The sequence below is a fragment of the Dipodomys merriami genome, unplaced genomic scaffold (genome assembly GCF_024711535.1).
Source record: "Dipodomys merriami isolate MVZ:Mamm:240054 unplaced genomic scaffold, mDipMer1.0.p SCAF_25, whole genome shotgun sequence".
NCBI classification, from domain to species: Eukaryota; Metazoa; Chordata; class Mammalia; order Rodentia; family Heteromyidae; genus Dipodomys; species Dipodomys merriami.
In genome coordinates, this window is record NW_027203937.1 from 12,988,972 (window position 1) to 13,011,022 (window position 22,051).

The 22,051-nt window shown below is 42.3% G+C and overlaps 1 protein-coding gene across 12 annotated transcripts in view; it reads left to right on the forward strand.

Moving 5' to 3' along the window:
• The window catches only part of Tenm4 (teneurin transmembrane protein 4), an 805,909-nt gene that overhangs the window by 760,668 nt on the left and 23,190 nt on the right, over positions 1-22,051 (forward strand). For all 12 annotated transcript variants that reach the window (XM_070034906.1, XM_070034904.1, XM_070034908.1 and 9 more), the window contains 2 exons: positions 6,882-7,759; positions 18,827-18,999. In XM_070034906.1, coding sequence (XP_069891007.1) covers positions 6,882-7,759; positions 18,827-18,999 — 1,051 coding nt within the window. The remainder of the gene's footprint in view (positions 1-6,881; positions 7,760-18,826; positions 19,000-22,051) is intronic.

Here is a 22,051-nt window from a genome sequence, read left to right on the forward strand (position 1 = left end):
TGTGGTAAAGAAAAGAAATGAACTACCCCACATACACATGCTCTGTCCCAAGGATCCAGTCACAAGGGTGTGATCAAAGCGGAGGCTCGGGGGACAGGGAAAAATTCTGCCCAGAGTCAGCAGAGTAGGATGGACAGACCTTTACATGATGGGAATTTACATCCACAGCTCCCTGAACTTCCACTTTGGTCATGTGTGTAGGCACCTGAATGTTACATGTTCTTTTATTTTGTGTGTGATGGGGCTTGAACTCTGGGCCTGGGCACTGTCCCTCAGCTCTTTAGCTCAAGGCTAACACTCTACCACTTGAGCTATAGCGCCACTTCCAGTTTTCTAGTGGCTAATTGGAGATAAGAGTCTCATGGACTTTCCTGCCCAGACTGCCTGTGTGCCTTGAGTGGCTAGGATTAGAGGCCTGAGCCACCAGCATCCTTCTGTGTGTTCTCTTTTTATACCACAAGTTACATAAGAAAGGAATTCAGCCTGTCATTCCCTTGACCATTACTAGGATTCCAGTGCATGCTGGGAGCATGCATAGATAGATAGGTAGATACATAGATACATAGAATCCTGTTTTGCCACTCACTATCACAGTGACTTTACACAGGTTTGTGAAGTCTTTTGAGCCTCACTTTTCATAATTGAAAGATGGACATAATTCACATCAGCATTGCAGTATGGCCTTGAGAATACATGTGACAATGCATGGAAAGTTCCTGGCACTCACTGCTAAGCACTTCAGAATAAGCAGTCATTGTAGGACCTACTTTCTCAAGGGAGGTGATGACCTGTGTTCAGATTTGGAAATTAAAATAGGGTTTTCTGGATAGCAAAAAAAAAAGAGAACAAAAGGAAGCATTTCATACATGTACATACTTGTGCAAAAGCACAAAGATGTGACTGGGCCTGGTACATTCAAAGAATATGGAAGAGTTGATTGTCAGAGTGCAGGGTGTTTAGAAGGAAGTGGAAGAGTTGAAACAAAGAGCAAAGCCTGGAGCCAGTTAGGGAAGGACCTCATACTCCACCAGGGAGTTTCGATCTTGATAGCTAGGGCACCAGGAACTCAGGAGAGACCTGAGAGAGACATGGTAAATGGTTTATCTATCCAGCATGGCTGTTATACATACTGTAATGGCTTAGCAAGTCATGAGTCCTCATTGGTAGGTCTTGGTGTATGCTCAATCAGTGAGTATCCATCAGATCATCAGAAATAAGGAGGCTGACTGTGGCCCTTGCTCCCAGCCTCACTTGCCATGCCTGCCTTTGATACCCACACAGATTGTTGAGTTCCTTCCCCCAAAGCCCCGTGGCTTGATGCTGGCATTGCCAGCAACCCGTGTCACAGCTCCATTGGAAGCTGGTACTGTTGCCTTCTGTGCCAACTACTGTGATGCTGCACTCCAGAGTGGAATCTGTTCTCTGCCACTTGTCTGTGCAATTTGGCAGGCTTCCTGCCTTGCTGGCTCGATTTCTCCCACTCCAGTCTGTGAGCAAGCTGGAATTACCCCATCAGGAAGCCGCCATGGCCTAAGAAGATGTGCATACAACAAGAATTTTCAGTTCTCAAAATGGGCCCTCAACCAGCCAGCTCGGAGTGCTGAACATTTTCAATCCACACATTGGAAAATTGTTTAACCTTAGGAAGAGTTACTGCCAAGCAATCAGATCAAAGGCTTGGAAGACAGCTGGCATAGATTGGAAAGGAAAAAACGACAAAAAGTCACACTCAGATTCAGAACTCCTGGACTAAAATCTTTATATCCCTGGTTCTCACTACATTCAGTGAATCTAAGCATAAGACTTTAAAAAAAAAACTCTCCAACACAGGCATATGTTTTTGCATACACATATAGGCATGAGGGCACTGGCTTTAGTTCTCAAGAGTTTCCTTTGTTATCAATACCCACCTACTTTGCTGTCCTCTAGCCAATAGGGAGGAAAACGAGAGAGAGAGAGAGACAGAGAGAGAGAGAGAGAGAGACAGACAGACAGACAGACAGACAGACAGACAGACAGACAGACAGACAGACAGAGAGGGAGAGAGGGAGAGAGAGAGAGAAAAAGAGAGAGAGAGAACCCAGCTAGGAGACAAGAATCCAAATGGACAGCTAAGGAACTTGGACCTTCTTCTCTGAGAGGAGACAAAGACCAGATTGGAAAAGAGAAGACTCAAGTAGAAAAGTTACTACCTGTGAAGGATTGTAGATTAGTTCCCAGCTCAGCAAGTATGGCCACCGTAGGCAGAGTCCACCTCTGTACTTTGGGGCCAGCATAAAAACCCACTGTGTTAGAAATGTAGACAGAGATGAGAAGGCCATTGCATTTCTTATTTATATACATATTTACATACATAGTGACAGGGTAGCTGTTAGAAAGGAGGGAACTGAGATTGGGTTGAAGAAAATGCATGTGTGGGTGCAGAGCCCTGCACTGGGCTCCATGAGTGATGCTGAAATGATTTTTAAAATGAAATTAGGTACCAAATCCCCTAGCACGGTGCCAGGCACCTGGTAATAGGATGTGAAAGTTAATTCTCTTAAAATCTACCAAAAACTGCCTAATACATTGACCTATTGGATCCTCACAATTACTCTATGTCGGGTGTATTCTTCCCTTTTACATATAGAAAAGGAAGTTCAATGTTTAAGAAACTTGAGTAAGAAGACACTTTTAGTGACCATGGAAGTGCAGTGACCAACCGGCTATTCATTCACTCATTCATTCACTCCTTCATATGACAATGAAACTCTGTGGCAAGGTCCTCAGCTCAGAGTGAAGGTACAAGATGCTCAGGAGGACATCTTGGCCCACACCAGGTCCCTCAGACCTGGAAGCTGGAGGGTGGCATGAGTAATGAAGATGGGAAATGAAGCCACAAAAGGATGATCACTGTAGGTGCCTTTTTCTATTCCCAGGCACTTCCACCCACTGTGGTGTGAGCTGGTATAGGAAGAGCTTACAGTTAATTTCCTCCTCTTTTCCTCTCCCTCCGCTGACTCCCTCCCCTCCCTCTCCTTACCCCCACTCATGGGGGAGGAGAGCATCTTTTCATCATAATGACAGGCAGAAAGGTCTCCACAAGTAGGTTCCCAAGGTGCCACAGGACCAAGAGGGCATTAAATATTTAGTGGCCCATGTTGACAAGAAATGGGTTTTAAGAAATTGAAAATTCTCCTGTCACTTTAGAGCAAGCTGTGTTCTTGATGCAGCAGAAAACTGCAGGGCTGTGCTCTCAAGAGCACTTGACATGTGAGCAGCAGCCTGGTGGTGGCCCTCGGCAGCATCTGCCACTCCTTTTCTCTGCAGACAGACAGGGACTGGGCTGGGGTGAGGCACTGGGAGGTAGGGCCTGAAGACTGATGGCTGTATGTGTGTGTGTGTGCATGAACATGCACATTGGTCCTGGGGCTTGAACTCTGGATCTGCTGACCCTGAGTTTTTTTGCCCAAGACTAGTACTCTACCACTTGAGCCATAGCTCTACTTCCAAGGTTTTGGTGGCTGATTGGAGGTGAGTCTCACAGACTTTCTTTCCGGGGCTAATTTCAAACCGCAATCCTCAGATCTCAGCCTTCTGAGTAGCTAGGATTACAAGGGTGAGCCACTAGGACCTGGCCAGAGTAATGGCTCTGAATAACTAAGTGTGCACATCTGAGAATACAGAATAGCATTGGACAATGAGGACAGAGGCAATGACCATACCACCTGTTTGTATACTTTATTGGATCTCTCTCTCTCTTTCCCTCTTCTATCTCCTTTCTTTCTTCTCTTGCTGGTAGTACTGGGATTTGAATTTATGGCCTGTACTTACTAGATAGGCACTCTTCCACTTAGACATGCCTACAAGCCCTTTTTTGCACTGATTATGTTTGAGATAGGATAGGGTCTCACTTTCCACCCTGGAATCAATTCTATTTTTTGCTTTCCACTATAGCTAAGATGGCAAGTGTGTGTCACCACATTAAATTTCTTCCATTGAGATGGAGTCATGCTGGCCTGAAATTGTGATCTTCACATCAGCCTTCTAAGTAACTGGGATTACAAGCATGGGCCACTGGCATCTAGCTTGGGTTTCTTTTATATATTTATATATATATATATATATATATAATTTTAAATCACAAAGAAGAATACTAAAATCATCTTTGATCCCAATATGGTTAATATTTTGATGGACATCCTTCAAGCTTTTCCTTTCTCTATCCATAGCATCTCATTTCCTGTATCTTTGCTCTAATTGGTATCATACAGTCTTCACAGTTCAGTAACCTCTTCTTCCTATTTAACATACAGTAAACATTTTCCCCCATGTCACTACGCATCTTTGTCTATACCATCCCTTGTAATGATTGCATATATAGTGTTGCAACACAAGACCAAAATGAATGGCTACAGTTTACTTAGCTAATTCTCTTTGAACATTTGAGTTGCATTCCCTTTTCACCATTATTAAAAATGGCTGTGATAAGGCCATGTGTGATAGCTCATGCCTGTAGTTCCAGCTCCTTATGAAAGCAAAAATAGGGAAGCTAGCAATTCAAGGTCCATTCAAGCAAAAAAACATATTGAAAACTCCATCTCAACCAATAAACTGGGCATAGTGGTTCATGCCTGTCATCCCAGCTACATAGGGAACTATCGGTAGAAGGATTGAGACACTATTTTATTTTTCAGGGATGAATGCTAGTTTTTTTTTCTTTTTTATTATTAAATAGTTGTATAAAGGGGTTATAATTCCCTAAGTAGGTTGTAAGTATAATATTTTTATTTAATTTTATTGTCAAGGTGATAGGTTGATCTTACATACATAAGGTAATGAATACATTTCTTGTCAAACATTGTTACCCTCTCCCTCATTTTTCTCCCACTTTCCCTCCCCCAATCCCCCCTAACATGTAAAGTTCATTTACAACATATTGTCTTGCAAGTATCATTGTTGCATTGGTTCACCCTTTGTCCTTTGTCTCATCATTTTGTTGTTCCCCTTCCCTTCCTCAATTCAGATAAACATATATACAAGACAAAGGGTACCAAGTGTTTATTGATCAGTCTCACTCCTTCTTTTACTTTCCCCCACTTTTTCTCCACCTGACCCTACCCTCAAGTTACAAAGTTCAACTTTTACATAATAGACATTGAGAAACTCCATTGAAAAAATAACCCAAAGCAACAAAAATATCACCTTATAAATATGTTAGAAACAATAGCAAGAAAGAAAAAAACAACATGTGTAAGCTTATCTTGGGGTTCATTTCACCTAACATCATCTTATCTGACCTTTTCTGCTTGTCTCAGACATATACTAGTTATTGCAAATAAGGGAAACCATGGGACCTATGTTTCTTTGGGCCTGGCTTACTTCACTTAATATAATTTTTTCCAAGACTTTCCATTTCCTAACAAATGGGGCAATGTCATTCTTTCTGATGGAGGCATAGAATTCCATTGTGTATATATACTACATTTTCTTGATACATTCATCTACTGAGGGGCATGTGGAGTGGACTCATTGCAACAATGAGATGTATAAGATGCTATGTCGAAAAACAAACTTTACAACTTTGGCCAGGAGCAGGGGGAGGGGAGGAGTGTAGTCATGAAGATGGGAGGGCAGGGCAGGGATGGTAGAGGAAAAACAAAGGAGGAGGCAACAATGCTTGATAAGAAATGGACTCATTACCTTGCTCGTGTAATAGTAACCCCTCTGTACGGTATTTTCACAATAAAAAGAAAAAGTAACCCAACACAAGGAGCACTGGAGGCATTCAGTGACAGAGTGACTACCTCACAAGTGTGAGGCCCTGAGATCAAACTCCCAATATTTCCAAAAAGGAAAAAAATGGCTGTGATAAATATACTGGTAGACAGCAGTAGGAGAGCTTCTTATCCAAATGTTCATACTTGTTTGAATAAACCCCACATCAGACCAAATGTTATGGGTTTGTAGAAAGGTATCATCACCTTCAGTGATGAGTATTTGGGTAATGGAGAAAATACTCATCAGCATTCCTGATTCCCATCTAGTGTGCAGCTACACCTCTTGGAAAAGACATTCCATCACTTCCTATACCTTCCAGTGGGATACATGTAGCAATCTGGCCTCTACATCCACTGAGCCTGACTCAGAAGAGGCTCAGTGTGGAGCCCTGGAACTGAAGCCCTTAAGTTCCATTGCTACCTTCCAGGGAAGCCTCTTCTCAGAGATCCTAGAAACTGTCATGGATAACAGCACTTCCTAAACTTAGTGCTCTATACAGTAAGGCCAGGGGCAAACAGTTGCGTAAATGCAGTCACAGATCAAAAGGTTTGAGAAGAGCCTGCTAGTTGAGTACCAACGTTTTCTAAAATCTTCACAGAGAATATAAATGTGGGGCCCAATTTGAGAACCAATGGTCTACAACTAAGCCAGACTATGGTTTCTTCACATCCCTCACACCGTGTTTATTAGTCCATAAACTCAAAGACTGAGAGACAGCATCTTTCATAGATGTCTCCTATCCGCTGCTCCTAAACAATCTTTGTCAAATCTCCAGACTACATCAGCTTCCGGTCTATGCCTGCCTACCACTTCCATAGTAGCTGTCATGGCTAAAGCACTTATTATGGATCAGGTTCTCTGCACAAGTGTCATTGTTATTTCCAGATGTGAACACAGAGATTCAGAGAGGCAACACAAATTGCTCAATCTCCTAAGTGATGAAGTTAGGATCAACACCCAGGCCTATGTGATTCCAAAGTCTACCCTTGAGCCTATTCCTTCCTCTTGATGCAATTTGCTCCTTCTGATTCTGTTATCTGATGGAGTCTCTGAGGGTGTGGGGTAATTGGGGGGAGGGGTAATCTTGCCAATCATTTGAGTGTTGGTGTCTCCATTCTCAGGTTCGCCTGGAGTGGCCCACAGACTTAGCCATCAACCCTATGGACAACTCTCTCTATGTCCTCGACAACAATGTGGTCCTGCAAATCTCTGAAAACCACCAGGTACGCATTGTCGCAGGGAGACCCATGCACTGCCAGGTCCCAGGCATCGACCACTTCCTGCTGAGCAAGGTGGCCATCCATGCAACACTGGAGTCAGCCACTGCTCTGGCTGTTTCACACAATGGAGTCCTGTACATTGCCGAGACCGATGAGAAAAAGATCAACCGCATCAGGCAGGTCACCACCAGCGGGGAGATCTCACTTGTGGCTGGAGCCCCCAGTGGCTGTGACTGCAAAAATGATGCCAACTGTGATTGTTTCTCTGGAGATGATGGCTATGCCAAGGATGCAAAGCTGAATACCCCCTCTTCCTTGGCTGTGTGTGCCGATGGAGAGCTCTATGTGGCCGATCTTGGGAATATCCGAATCCGCTTCATCCGGAAGAACAAGCCTTTTCTTAACACCCAGAACATGTATGAGCTATCATCCCCCATTGACCAGGAGCTCTACCTGTTTGATACAAGTGGCAGGCACCTGTACACACAGAGCTTGCCCACTGGAGACTATCTGTACAACTTCACCTACACAGAGGATGGTGACATCACACGCATCACAGATAACAATGGCAACATGGTAGATGTCCGCAGAGATTCTTCTGGCATGCCCCTCTGGCTGGTGGTCCCCAATGGCCAGGTATACTGGGTGACCATAGGCATCAACAGTGCGCTCAGAAGCTTGACCACACAAGGACATGAGTTGGCCATGATGACCTATCATGGTAGCTCTGGCCTTCTAGCAACTAAAAGCAATGAAAATGGATGGACCACATTTTATGAGTAAGTATCTAGATGAGACCATTGGATGATGGGTTCCATGAGATGTCTTATAGGATTAGAAATGAACCAATGGACTGTTCTTTTTGGGATATATGTCATTTAAATTCAGGAGTTGAGAGGCAAACTGTTACCTATAATATGTTCTGTATATTCATCTGCCAGATGATTTCTATTTATAAGGAGGAAATGTTATGGTGAAAAAGCAGGTGTATTTGGGCTTTGTTCTGAGCTCTCCCATGGACTTAATCTCTCTAGACCTCAGTTTTCACATCTTTAAAATGGACAGAGTAAACACCTGCCCAGAGTACCACAGAGTACCACAAAAAAAGAGACTATATAAATGAAAAGCACTTAATCAAATGCTAACCTCTTCCTATAACACTCTCTAGAAATATAGCAATAGGAGAAGGAACAATACAATGTGGATGGGTTTTCCATACAATTAAAGCTCACATTTTTTTGTGCTTTAACCATTTTGGATGTACTTCTGATGCAATACACAATATGCTTTCTGTCTTTGACACATTATACATATACAGACATAATGTAAACTTTCTTCATCTTTTTTGTGATGGTACTGAGGTTTGAACTCAGGGCCAGAGCCTAGCTTTTTTCTCAAGGATGATGCTCTAACACTTGAGCCACAGCTCCACTTCCAGATTCCTTTTGGTGGTGGTAGTGGAGGTGATGGTTAGAGGTAAGAGTCTCACAGACTTTCCTGCAGGCGGGCTTCAAACTGTAATCCTCAGATCTCAGCCTCTTGAGAAGTTAGGATTACAGATGTGAGCCAATGGCATATGGCAGAACCTTTTTTTTAAATGAGCCAAGGAACAACACTGATTATAAATATTAATGTGCTCTGGAGACATAAATAGCTTCCAGAGAGTGGGAGATGAGAACACAGAGCCCTTTTCTCTTTCTGCATTTAATTCATTCCTTTATCTAGGGGGTATGGTTCTAATGCCTCCTCCTCAGGATGGCGCTATTGTGTCACTGCTTTCAGGCATGGGGCTTACCTCCCTGCACTGTTTTAAGTGGTGTTATCAGAGGAGCACTTTGGCTTATTATAGTCCTCCCCAAAATGATACACATGTATCTGAAACATTTCTCAATGAGCTATTTTAATGAAAAGGACCTTGCGACATCTCTTCTTCAATCCATGGCTTTAAAGCTTCTTTTTGAGATCATAGCAATGTTCCAGACAATGAAGACAGCCGAACATGTCACTATTAGACACGACTGAAGGAGCTGGGGGAGGAACTAGTCTTGTTGAACATGAGCTCTGGGCTAGGAACTGTGGCATATCACGAATCCTCCCAGCACCTCGAGAGGATGGGTGATATTTCTTGTTTTATTGAAACAGAAACTGAGGCTTGGAGAAGTTCATTTGACCATAGTTGTTTAGTGAAGATACCACAAAACCAGGATAGTGACCCACTGCTGCTGTCTGAGGGCAGAGCTCTCATTCTTTCTGTTCTGCTCAGCTGCCCTTCCCAGCCTCCTGCTGCGTTCATTAATCCCAAATGAAGTTAAGTCCTTGAACTCTTACATTTTTTTTTCTCAAACTAGATCAACCATCAATTTCTCAGAGTCCTAGAATACAAAGGAAAAGGATCCGTAATTGATTTGTACATACAATTCACACCCAAAAAATAGCATTAATGTCACAGCAATTGGTACAAAGTTCACCAGCAAAATTCCTTTCTCCAAACATAGACCTTGTTAATTGCAAAGAAAAGACAAAGATCCAGGAAAACAGCAATTATCTAGATTAACTCATTGAAATGGAAATACACTAAATAATTCAATTTTCCTCATTGCCCAATGGAAATCTCTTATGCATTATTTAGCCAATACTGGGGTTTCTTTGTCAGAACAAATCTGTTCACTCAATTAGTTCCCAAGGTCCCAAAATGAATGCTTACAGGTCAGTGCCTCTGTCACTCACTCTCCACCACCTCTAAAATATAAAACCCCTCTTCTATCCAGAAAGGATCTCTCTCTCCCCCCCCCCGCTTTTTCCCCTTCTCTCTTTCCTTGATGAAGTATGCAGCCATAATTGATGCTTTATGAAGAAGGAAAAGTTATTTGAATTGCTTCTTATAAGATTGCATTATGGGCTGGGAAGTAGCTCAGTGGCAAAGTGTTTGCCTAACAAGTGCAATGTCCTGGATTCAATCCCCAGTACAAAAAAATTTTTTTTTCATTTAAAATTCAAAAGAATCTACTTTATAACAGAACTCAGAAATACTGACCCTTGCTGACCCATACCAGAAATGAAAGATAAAATTCCTGAAATCAAAAGGAAAATTTGCTTGTGAAGTAAAGGACAAGTCCTAAGCTTAATTCAGAGAAAAACTAACAAGGGTCTCACAGTAGATCATTCCCAAGGTGGTGGGAATGTCATCCCTCTCTTTCACCTTTGAAGGTAAGACACAGTTAGATATAAAGATATTATGTAACAAGCTGATAATCACACATTGGGTGGTCAGCAGGGCCAGAAGACAAGTCTATATTCTTCTTTCTTTATTTATTTGCTTTATTAAATATTTAGTTTTTAGTGTAAGGATACAGTACAGAGGGGTTGCAGTTACATGAATAAGGTAATAAATACATTTCCTATCAAGCATTGTTACCTCCTTCCTCCTTTCTTTTTCCCCTGCCATTCCCTTCCCTCCCCACCTCCCCAACTGCACGCCCCCTCCCCAAGTTGTAGAGTTTGTTTTCAACATAGTGTCTTGTACATCTCATTGTTACAATGAGGCAACCTGTATCCTTATTTAAGCATTTTGTTATTTCCCTTCCCCTCCCCAAATTAGAAAAATGTATATACAAGATGCAGGACACCAGAATCAAATACAGTGACAACAGAGGTTGTACCATGGGGAAAGAACATACAAAGAAACAAAAAGAAATCACATAGTACATTATAAGTACATTAAAAATAACAAGAAGAAAGATAAGATCTCTTGTGTCTCTGTCTTGGGGTTCATTTTGCTTAGCATCTGGTTATATGGTCAGATGTTACAAGTCTATATTCTTCTAACTATATTAGCTATGTTTCCAATGTTCTTTGTGACTATGGATATAATATACATTAAAATAGTATTTTATAGGGATAGCCTGAGGTACAAACTTTCAATGAGATAAAATACAGAAAGCTCCATGGTAGCTGGTGCTACTATGACTTCAAGAAATACTGTGGAATACCAGTAGTTTACAGAAATGTTCCTTAAACATGAACATTACTACCCAGGAAGAGTTTATACATAAAAAAGCCAAAATAGAAGACAGAGGTTTTCATACAGGTAGAGGTTAAACAAGAGAAGCAAAATCAATTATCAGTCTGAAAAATGAAAAGTATGAACCAGGAAAGAGGTCAGGTCCCAAGAATATTCAAAATGGGCTAGAAAATGGCTTAAGAAGAGTGTTTCTGCTCAGACCAAGAACAAAGCAAGTAATAGACATCTATTTAACTGAATGCTAGCTATATGACTCTGGAACACTGGCTGCCTTTCAGACCTAAGTCTCTACCCAACAGAAAAAAGTTCTTATCCCCTTCCATTCTTTGACTTTCTGAGAACTGAACAAGTAAATATGTGGATGGACAGCAGGGCAAAGTGGCTCTTACCTGTAATTCCAGCTTCTTAGAAGGCAGAGATAGGAAAATCACCATTGAAAACCATCCAGGCAATAAAAGCTACTTTCTTAAAAAACAGACCAGGCCCATGGTTATAATACCAGTTACTTGGGAGGTAGAGGAAGGAAAATCTTGGTCTGAGGCTGGTAGGGACAAAAGCCAGAACCTATTTGAACACAGACTAATTACGAAAAAAGAACTGGGGGCAAGATTTAAGTAAGCCCTGAGTTCAAGCCTTCCTACTAGGAAAAACAAAACAAACCTAAATACATACTAAAATTAAAGGTATTTTCCAACAGTGATATTCCCTAGAAGGAAGTATGGTGTTATTTTATCTTTCAGTTGTTTTTTAACAATAATCTGTATAGATTTCGCCAGTGAACTATTTGCTATAGTGTATTTGTTCCCTTTAGCTTCAAGAGGCAGCAGAGTAGATTTAAACCCAAATGTTCTAATACAAAACAAAACCAAAAACTTAGCCCAGTCACTTGCTTGAGGCATGAACTATTACTGAGACAAGGTTTAAGTTGGCTTTATTTATCCTTTTAACAGATTAAATAATAAATCAAGCATAAGCATCACACACTTCAGAGCAGATTGGCTTAAAAAGTTCACATGCGTGGGGAGCCAAGGTTATTTTACTTCCCTCAGCCCCTAGGTCAGCTGGTACAACACTCCAAGGATCTGCAAAGCAGGCCTTGGCTCCAGGGAGAGACTATCAGTGCTTGCAGATGTGGCTCTTGGTCACGTAGCATTTAGTTGCTAAGAAAATGGCCTGATGGCATAAAGCTGATTTCAAAATTGACTTACTAGGAGGCAGGAGCACCCAGCTTCTCTAGTTTTTTGGGTTTTATTTTTTATAGTACAAAGGTTTTGAATTCAAGACCTGATGCTTCCTGCATGCCCTTTTTTACTTTAGTTATTCAGCTAGACTCTCTAGTATTTTAGTTTTGGGAAGGGGGTTATTTTGGTAGCACTGAGGCCATGGCTCTAGTTGCACTGATTATTTTTGTTTTGTTTTGTGCCGCTCCTGGGGCTTGAACTCAGGGCCTGGGCACTGCCCCTGAGTTATTCTGTACAAGGCTAGCACTCAACCATTTACCACAACTCCATTACTGGCTTTTTAGTGGTTAATTGAAGAGTCTCATGAGCTTTCTTTCCTGCGCAGGTTGGCTTTGAACCATGATCCTCAGATCTGTCCCCTGAGGAACTAGGATTATAGCCATGAGCCATGCATTGGTTATTTTTGAGCCAATGTCTTGTGAATTTTTCTGCCTAGGCTGGCCTGGAACTATAATTCTACCAATCTCAACCTCCCACTGCGCCCAGCTATCAGTTGAGAAAGGATCTCACAAACTTTTCTGCGCACACTAGCCTGGAACCATGATCTTCCCAATAACAGCCTCTCAAGGAACTAGGATTTCAGGTGTGAGCCACAGGTTCAGACTTGTCAAGCCAGTTTCTTCCCCTAAACACAAGAAGCTGCTGGAGGAGCCTAAAGTCTTCAGTGCTCTGTGGTTAACCTTAGAAACAGAACATTTGTGTGCCAGCCTAAACCCAAACTACGGTGACTTCCACCATCTCACTGAAGTCCTAGCAGGAGGAAAGTCATGGCCATTCCCATGATGTGTGCTACCCAGGGTGTTACATTTTCAAGTGAATGTACAAAAGGGCAAAAAGCAAACATAGAAAGTAAAAAAAAAAAAAAAAAGCACACATCAGAACCATATTCAGATATGACACAGATGTTGAAACCACCTTTCAGGGAGTTTTAAATAACTGTAATTATATTAAAAGCGCTAATGGAAAAGGTGAACACTGTGTAAGATCAGATGGATAATTTCAGCAAAGAGATGGGAATCATAAAGAATCAAGTAGAAATGCTAGAAATGAGAGACATGGTTATAGAGATGAACAGTGCCTTCGATGGGCCTGTGGCTTCTGATAATACAGTAGGACGCAGCTGAGGAAAACAGAGAGATCAGAAGACATTCCCCAAACTAAAACACAAAGAGAAAATAAGGACAAGTGCAGCATAAGGTATTCAAGAGCTGGAGGACAGCCAGTGACTCACCCCTGTAATCCTAGCCACTCAGGAGGCTGAAATCTGAAGGATCATGGTTTGAGGGCTTCCCAGACAGAAAAATTGTCAAGACTCTATCTCCATAATAACCAGCATAAAGCAATACTGGGGGTGTGGTTCAAGTAATGGAATGCCAGTCATGAATAAGCAAAGGTACCTGAATGGGGAGGGAAAAACTTGGGGACAATATCAAATGATCTGATGTGCATATAACTGGCATTCTGTAAGAAGAGAGAAAAATCAGGCAAAATAAGTGTTGAAGAAATAATGACCAAGGATTATTTATAATTAATAATGGTCCCCAGATCCAAAAAGCTCAAAAAACAAACATCAAGCAGAAGGAATGCACATTTCTGGGCCTATCATATTTGAACTATTGAATACAAAGAAAAAAAAGTAGCCCGAAAAAAAGGAGGGGGAGGGGAGTGATATATTATGAGGAACAAAGGTAAGAATTACAATAGACTTCTCATCAGAAACCATGCAAGATAGACCACAGAAGAACAGAAAGAGAAAAGAAAAGAAAAAGTTATTTACTCAAATATGATACTCAACAAAAATATATCCTTCAGGTGAAGATATTTTAGAGGTAAAGCAGAACTAAGAGGAATGATGATAGACATGGGGTCATCCAAGCACTGAAGACAGTGACCAGCCTCAGCCATTACCAATCCTCAGGCTGGATGAGGTAGATTAGGATATGGTTACTGAAGTCATGATCATGATAGATACAGCTGCCTTTGGGAGCGTGGCACTGAAGCCTGAGTGAAGGAACACTTGTCCTGACCTCCATTTTCTTGTCGGTATCTATGGAGCAAGCCAAAACTGATGCCTAGCAATGCAGGCTGCAGAGATAGGGCAACTTTTCAGGAGGGCTTCTGGGGAGGAAACCGAATAGCTTGCCAGCACAAAGCCTGTTTCTGACACATTTGACTTCAGGGATAGAAGCAAGGATTCAATTTCAGCTTCACCTGAATCCTAAGCAATCTCCCTCCAGTATAGATCTTATTTTCATCCTGAAGCCTAGAGTTCATAGCTGGGACTATCTTATGGCAAGTTGGCAGCAAGCACTGGGTGTGTGTGTGTGTGTGTGTGTGTGTGTGTGTGTGTGTGTGTGTGTGTGTGTGTGTGTGTGTGTGTGTGTGTGTGTGTGTGTGTGTGTGTGTGTGTGTGTGTGTGTGTGTGTGTGTGTGTGTGTGTGTGTGTCCTGGGCCTTGAACTCAGGGCCTGAGTGCTGTCCTCTGCCTAGGAGTGCTCAAGGATAGCACTCTCCCACCTGTGCCACAGTTACACTTCTGGCTTTTTGGTGGTTTAGAGACAAGAGTCTCCTGGACTTTGCTGCCCAGGTTGGCTTTGAACCATAGTCCGGAACACTATGCCTGGCTTAAGTACAGGAGCTGACTACAGAGACCAGAAAGTTCCCTGGCTCTGACAGTGTTTTAGAGTGGTCAGTGATAGGTTGATGTCATCCATCACACTGACCCAGGGCCAAGGGAACTCTTGGTGTGCACAGCTTTGAAGTCTCCTTATCCACAGATGACACTGAGGCCAGCTCCTAGTTGGTGATGGTGTCCTTTGGAGCAATCACAGTCATAAAAATAGAATCTTTATTTTCCAACCCAAAAGTCAAGATCCACAAAAGTTTAGCATCAGAGAGGCCATTCTGACATTTTCCTCACTAGCTACACAGAGTGAGTGGCTTGGGATGCAGTAGCAAGTGTGAGGAAGAAAACCTCCCCGTGTGGGAAGGTACCCTTTAGCCGTTCTCTTCCAAGAGCCAAGTTCACAGCAACCAGATGAATCTTTTATGTGTTTTTTCTTTCACTCTGCTCCAAAGATGCTTGGCAAAAGCAGAGTGAAGAGAAGTCAGTGGAAGGAAATAATGGAAAGCCAATCATCTGGCCGTCTCTATCCTCCCCCGCAATGCGGGCTTGGCAGCGCTACAAAGTCAACTTCAGCCATAGCCAGGCAGAGCGTCTTGGAGAGAAACTGTCAGTCTTCTTGACCCACTAGAGACTTCTGAATACAGCTTTTCCTTTAACACAGGGATGACTACAAAGGTTTTGATTTAAAACAGCATCATTTTCTTTTAGTGGAGATCCGGATGAAAGAAAACATTCTTTTTGTTATGTTATTTAAAAATGTTAATGGCTATACTTTAGTTGTACAAGGGGAAATTTCATTGTGACATTTCATACAACCTCACCTCCTCTATCACTCACTTTCATACCCCACTTCTAAAACAAGTTCGATAGCTCTCATTGTTGTATCTCATATATAAAGAAACTACTGTGACCATATTCATCCTCATTCACCCTCTCTGTTCACCCTCTCCTCCGGCTGACCCTGCCCCTGCCCCAGCAAAGCCTTCTTTACTTCTCTGTCATTGGTTATTTTTTAGTGAGTACTAATTGCACAAGGGGTTCTATGTGGTATTTCAGACATACATATATAATGTTTGAATCACAATAATTCTACTGCTTGTCTTTCTCCACCTCCTATTCCCTTTGATCAACTGCTCCACTGAGATGCCTTATGTCATCATACATAGTTGCAATGTATTTTGAAACTATTCACCCTCAAGCACACATTCTTTTAGTTTAGACAGATCTTGATTTTGAATATATATATATATATATTCTTCTACTAGCTACGTGATTTTAGACAAGGTGCCTAGTCTTTTTGAGGCTCATTATCAGCATTTGCAAAGTGATAGTAATATTCTCTGCCCTAAAAGATAATTATGAATATGATGTTTGGTGCTTAAAGGGTGCTTAGTGAATATTAGTGAGCTTTTCCTTCCTCGTCTAGAGTTAGGGAGGGTAAAGCAAATGAAAATCTTGGTTGCTCTCTATCATCCCAAAATACATGATACTTACTTACATATTCATTCATTCAGTGAACATTATTGAGTACCTTCTACATGGTGGTTACTCCTCTAGACACTGAGAATATCAACAAAGTCCCTGTCCTCATGGAGGTTAGTTACTAAATAGGAGGAGACAGACAACAGGTAAACAAACAAGATAGAAGGTATAATGAAAAGAATTGAGTAAAATAATGGGATAGAAATGAGATCTGCCAACTTTAGAAATAGGTGGTCAGGGAAGGCCTCCCTGAAGTGATAGCCTTGGAAATGAAGTATGAATACTGAAAGGAACTGGCCATGCCGGCACTAGAGGGAAGAGATTTCCCTGCAAAGGGTCGTTTTGTGTTCAATCCTAAGCATAGATTGATCATGGCATATGTGGGGAACAGATGCAGGTACAGTGAATCCCAGAAAGTACAGAGGCAATGGTGAAGAAGTTAGAACGTCAGGAAGAAGTCAGGTCACTCACTCAGCTAACCTTCATTCATCTGATTAAACATCTCTTAAGTACCTGGTGATCTAAGTTCTGGACATAAAGCAGTGACCAGTTAAACTCTTTTGCCTGAGGGAATTGGCAGTCCACTGAGGACAGTTCCCTAGGATCCCAAGAGCCCAGCTGGGAAGTTCACATTCATTGTAAATACATCATCTCCCTTTTCGAGATCTACCTGGGAAGTGTTATTTTTCATCATTTAGAAGAGGTTGTGCTGTGGAACCTGAAATACTCTCATTGAAGGTTAGGAGGAAAACAGAATTGAGTGCTGTTCTCAGGAGCCCTTTGCCAGCAAGTGTAGAGTCAGGATTCAAAGCTTAGACCATGTGGCTCTAAAGACCTTCCCATACCTATCATTCCTTCCATTTCTCACAGTGAGAAAGCATGCCAATGCTGTGTGCATGTCTGTAATTAAGGTTATCACAACAATCATAACTAAATCAATATCCCAATGTCACCGGCCATGAGACTGGGCTTGATGTAGTCACTTGAGTGTAGAAAGTGTAGATACATGCTCCCTGCAGGTCTCTACACCCTGTTGGAGCAGTTCTCAGCATAACAGAAAGTTCTGTGCAAAGGTGACCCAGGGGGCAGAAGCACTCAGGGTCCAGAGTTAGAAGGAACGCGATGGATCATCACAGGTACTGATCAAGCAGAACAGAGACCTAGGGGCATTTCTCAAGCTCTAGAAGATTCTAAAAAGAATGAATAGATGACAAAATTTTTATGAGATTGGTTGTTCTATTTGATGTTCATTTAATTAAGACATTCAGTCTTTCTAATGGAAAATGTGAGAAATAGAAATTACTGGTTTGGGTCCATCTAGTATAAAATGAAAACCGAATCTGGAAGGCACGGGGCCATTTCTTTATATTTTCTTCAGGCTCAACTTAATTATGCATTATAGGCTACCTTCGATAATAATTACAATTGTCTGCCTTGATACAAAGCCTCTTGCTGTCTTGGAGACTAACACTCTGGGGAAACACCTCAGGAGATTGTTAAAGTATCATTTAGGGAAAGCAGTTGCTTCTGCATTTGTGCATTCAACAGACACTCTTGCCCAGCTCTGTCTACCTTCTGTCTGCAGAAGGTAGCGTGTGAATCAATCATGACCTCTCCTCTCCTACAGAATAGAAAAAAAGGCCTTGCACACTCAACCTTGCATTCATTAATTTCTGAAGTCATTTATTTATTTCCTCCCCCTCCCTCCAGTCCTGGGGTTTGAATTCAGAGCCTGGGCATTGTCTCTGAGGTTTTGTTTTGTTCAAGGTTAGTGTTCTACTATTTGAGTTACACCTCCACTTCTGGCTTTCTGGTGATTAATTGGAGATAAGAGGCTTGTGGGCTTTCCTACCTAGGCTGCTTTTGAACCACAGTCCTCAGATTGCAGCCTACTGAGTAGCTAGAATTAGAGACATGAGCCACCAATTCATTTCTTTCCTGTCTTTTTCTATGCCATTCCCAATACTGAAATAGGGCTGTGCTGAGAGCCATCCCCAACCCCATTCCCCCCCACCCCTCCACCCCCACCCCCACCCCCCAAAGAACACAGTGCTGGCCGAGGCCAGAATCCAAGTGGTCTGACTCCAGATTTACAGCCTGGTGCTCTGACTCCACAGACTTGTCCTGACCTGGAGTACTCTGTGTGCAGAGACACAGTAGTTATATCCCTATCACAATTCAGGAGAAGCATTCTAGAATAAAGCAAGGACTTCCCCCAGAATCTTCACAGGCTCCTGGACAAGGCACAATTATCCTCACCACTGTGTGGATTAGACAGGGAAGACCCAGAAAGGTAAATTGTTTCTCTGTATCAGTAGGTAGAGGTCAGATCCAGGGAACTATATGCCAAGCCCTAAGCAAGGATCTAGGGGAGTCAGGGCCATCTAACCTCAAAGAGAAACCGAGTTTGCAAAACTGTGGCATGAGGTAGAACATGCCAGTATTTCTGGGACTCAGTGCCATCCCTTGGATTCCAGGTATGACAGCTTTGGCCGCCTGACGAATGTGACCTTCCCTACTGGACAAGTGAGCAGTTTCCGAAGTGACACAGACAGCTCAGTGCATGTCCAGGTAGAGACCTCCAGCAAGGATGATGTCACCATAACCACCAACCTGTCTGCCTCTGGTGCCTTCTACACATTGCTGCAAGGTAAGCCAGGTGGGGGCCTGGGGATCTTGAGACACACAGGTGGGAAAGGGTACTGTCCTTTGGAAACAAGCTACTACAGGGCCTAACCAAGAGCAGGAAAGAATTACTGACTGGTTTCTCCCTGTATTGCCACCTAATTTGCAAAACACACGAGCCAAAGCCTTATAAATTCTCTCAGAAGCTTCAGCATATTATTTCATTGGCCCACCCCATTATCATCAGAACAAAGGGGAGAGAATCCATTAGCTGCTAAATCCAGGTGACCTCACCATTCTGCTGTTCTAATGACTCCCAGATTAAAAGACTTCCCGGCTCACACTGGTGCAGGTGAGGACAAAGGACAAGAATAATTACACCTAATTATGAAAAGGATTTGGTCATAGAAAATCCCTTCCCTAAGCCCATACGAAATTTGTTCCTCTATCAGGATTCCACAGAAAAGAGACCCTTCTCTGCACCCATCAAGTCATCCCTACTACAGGCTGGGTTTTAGCTTCTGGTAAATAAATCAGTGATGAAATCACACTGTGACTTGTGTGCCTTAAGTGTTCTCATGGAATGTGAAGACTTAGGGTAGAACTTTAGCTTCATTGGATTTAATATGCATGAAAGGAAAGCATCCATCACTGTTAGACCTGCCAAACCTCTTCCTACCATCCAGTGACTCTCTGACCTCTTGTAAGCTGTGACACTAAGTAATAAAAGGAGCTCTAGGTCAGAGCAATAGCACAAGGCCCTGAGTTCAAGCTCCACTACTGGAACAAAGAAAAATAATTCTAGCTAGACACTGGTGGCCCATGCCTACAATACTAGCTACTCAGAAGGCTGAGAACTGAGGATCACAGTTTGAAGCCAACCTATGCAAAAAAATTCATGAGACTCTTATCTCGAATTAACTAGCAAAAAAACCAGAAGTAGAGCTGTTGGTTAAGTGGTAGAATGTTACCCTTGAGTGAAAAAGCTAAGGGACAGCACCCAGGCCCTGAATTCAAACTCTAGTACAAGAAGAGAAAAATACAACAACCACCAAAACAGAAATCCTTTATTCATCCACTCCATACTGCTAAACCTGCTTTGAGTATTCTTCTCAAAGGTCAATGCTGCCTTTTTTTATATTTGGATAACTTTTTCAATTCAAAAGTGCCACACTCCTTAATTTGAAAATGTACCACCAATGTAATCATTAAGATTTTTCAGGCCGAAGGGGAAGAGATCACATTGTTCAAAATGCATATACAGATTGTAAGGCACATTCTAATTTAGGAGAAATTGAGATAAGAAAAGGAAAAGCACATCTGGAATTTAGGAAACCTGATACCTGTCTTCCCCTTTGATACCTGGGCCAGTCTGCTTGTCCTTCTGCCTACTGGGCTTAGATGTCCCAACCCAGAAGCATCTGAGTAGAGTCTGTGAAAAGCTCTTTAGGTTTCCTCTTAAGTCTGAGCAATGGGAGGTACTAAGAAGTAGCTACTAATGAGCCACGGCCTTGGGAAGTCACAACGCAAGTGAAATGGGAGCAGGTAAGACAGGCCTTATGCAGGTACCAGTCCATCCAAAGTCAACAGTAATGGACAGAGTTGGATTCAGCGAGGAGCAGCTTTAAAAGATAAATTGATGCAGCCTTTTTTGCTCTTCAAAGGAAGTAAAACACAGATTGCCAGCGAATAATACATAGTGGCATTGAGGCAGACTTCAATGTGCGTATAAGGGAGGAAATGTGGGAAAATGAAGGGGGGGAGGAAGGGAAGGCAGCCGATTTGACATCATTCAAGCAAGAAAGACTCCGTGAGGACTTTCCCTGAAAACTGCATCCTTACTTAGACAGATACCAGAAGATATCTAGTTTAATCCAGACAGTATTTAGTGAGCACTTACAATCACTTACTTACTTACAATACAATGATATGTTAGCATGTTTTGAACACTTACTAGCTACAAAGTATATATTTAAGAGTGCAAAGTAGGCACTGAGCTCATGACTTGCACTTGTTAGGCAAGGGCTCTGCCATTTGGACTATGCCACCCATTTCTTTTGGTAATGGTTATTTTCAAGGTAGGGTCTTGCTGAATGCCTGTACAGCCTGGATGATGATCTTCCTACTTGTGCTTTTGCCTGTTGCTCAAGGTGACAGACCACTGTACCTAGCCCTAGTAACAAAGCATATTTTTTAGCATACTCACAGTCCTGTTTAATCCTCACAACAAAAGTATGGGCTCCTCATTCTTAATATCTCAGTTTCCCAAATGGGAAACATTGAAAAGCTTAGCAGCTTGCCCCAAGTCACATACCTAAATGGATATAGGAATCCAGACAAGCAGGCTCAGAACTCATTCTCTTGATCATTAATCTGAAGGTAATGAAGACCATGAACAAAAATAGAACAGCTCATTGTTGGAGAGAGAGAAGAGACAATAAGAAATACAGGTGATGGAGACTAGCCCTGCACCATGCACACATATCTAGCCAGCATTACCTAACAACTGTCTGCCAGATACTTGCTCTGAGTTCTTCATATTCATCACCTTACTTTCTCCTCAGAGAACCCCTGTGAGGCAAAGACACAGATATTATCTCAATGTACATTGAAGCAACAGAGGCAATCCAGGCTGTGAATGTGGCCAACATCTTACAATAAAACAGGGATGAAGCCCACACACTTAATCTCTGTGCAGCGGTACTTCTCCCAGTAAGCACTGAGGCATTAAAGGATATGTTCATTGACAAAATGATGACCCCACCATCCCCAGCTGCCCGCCCCTGATGAGGCCCACAGATAGCTGAGGGGAGGCGTTGGTTTTGACAGAAACCAGGCTTCTGGGAAGGGATGATATTTGAGCAGAGCCCTGAAGAAAAGACTTGGATAAGCGTCTATGATAAACAGATAGAATCTGGAAACAGACACAAGGAAGGACAAAGGAAGGAGAGTCCAGCACAAGCCCAGAGACACTGTTACCATGTTCAGAAGAGAGTTACTTGTGCAGCTGAATTGTACTTGTTTCTCCAGAGTTTCTTTTAGCTTGCAGCCCAAATTAAACTAATCAGGAAGTGGAG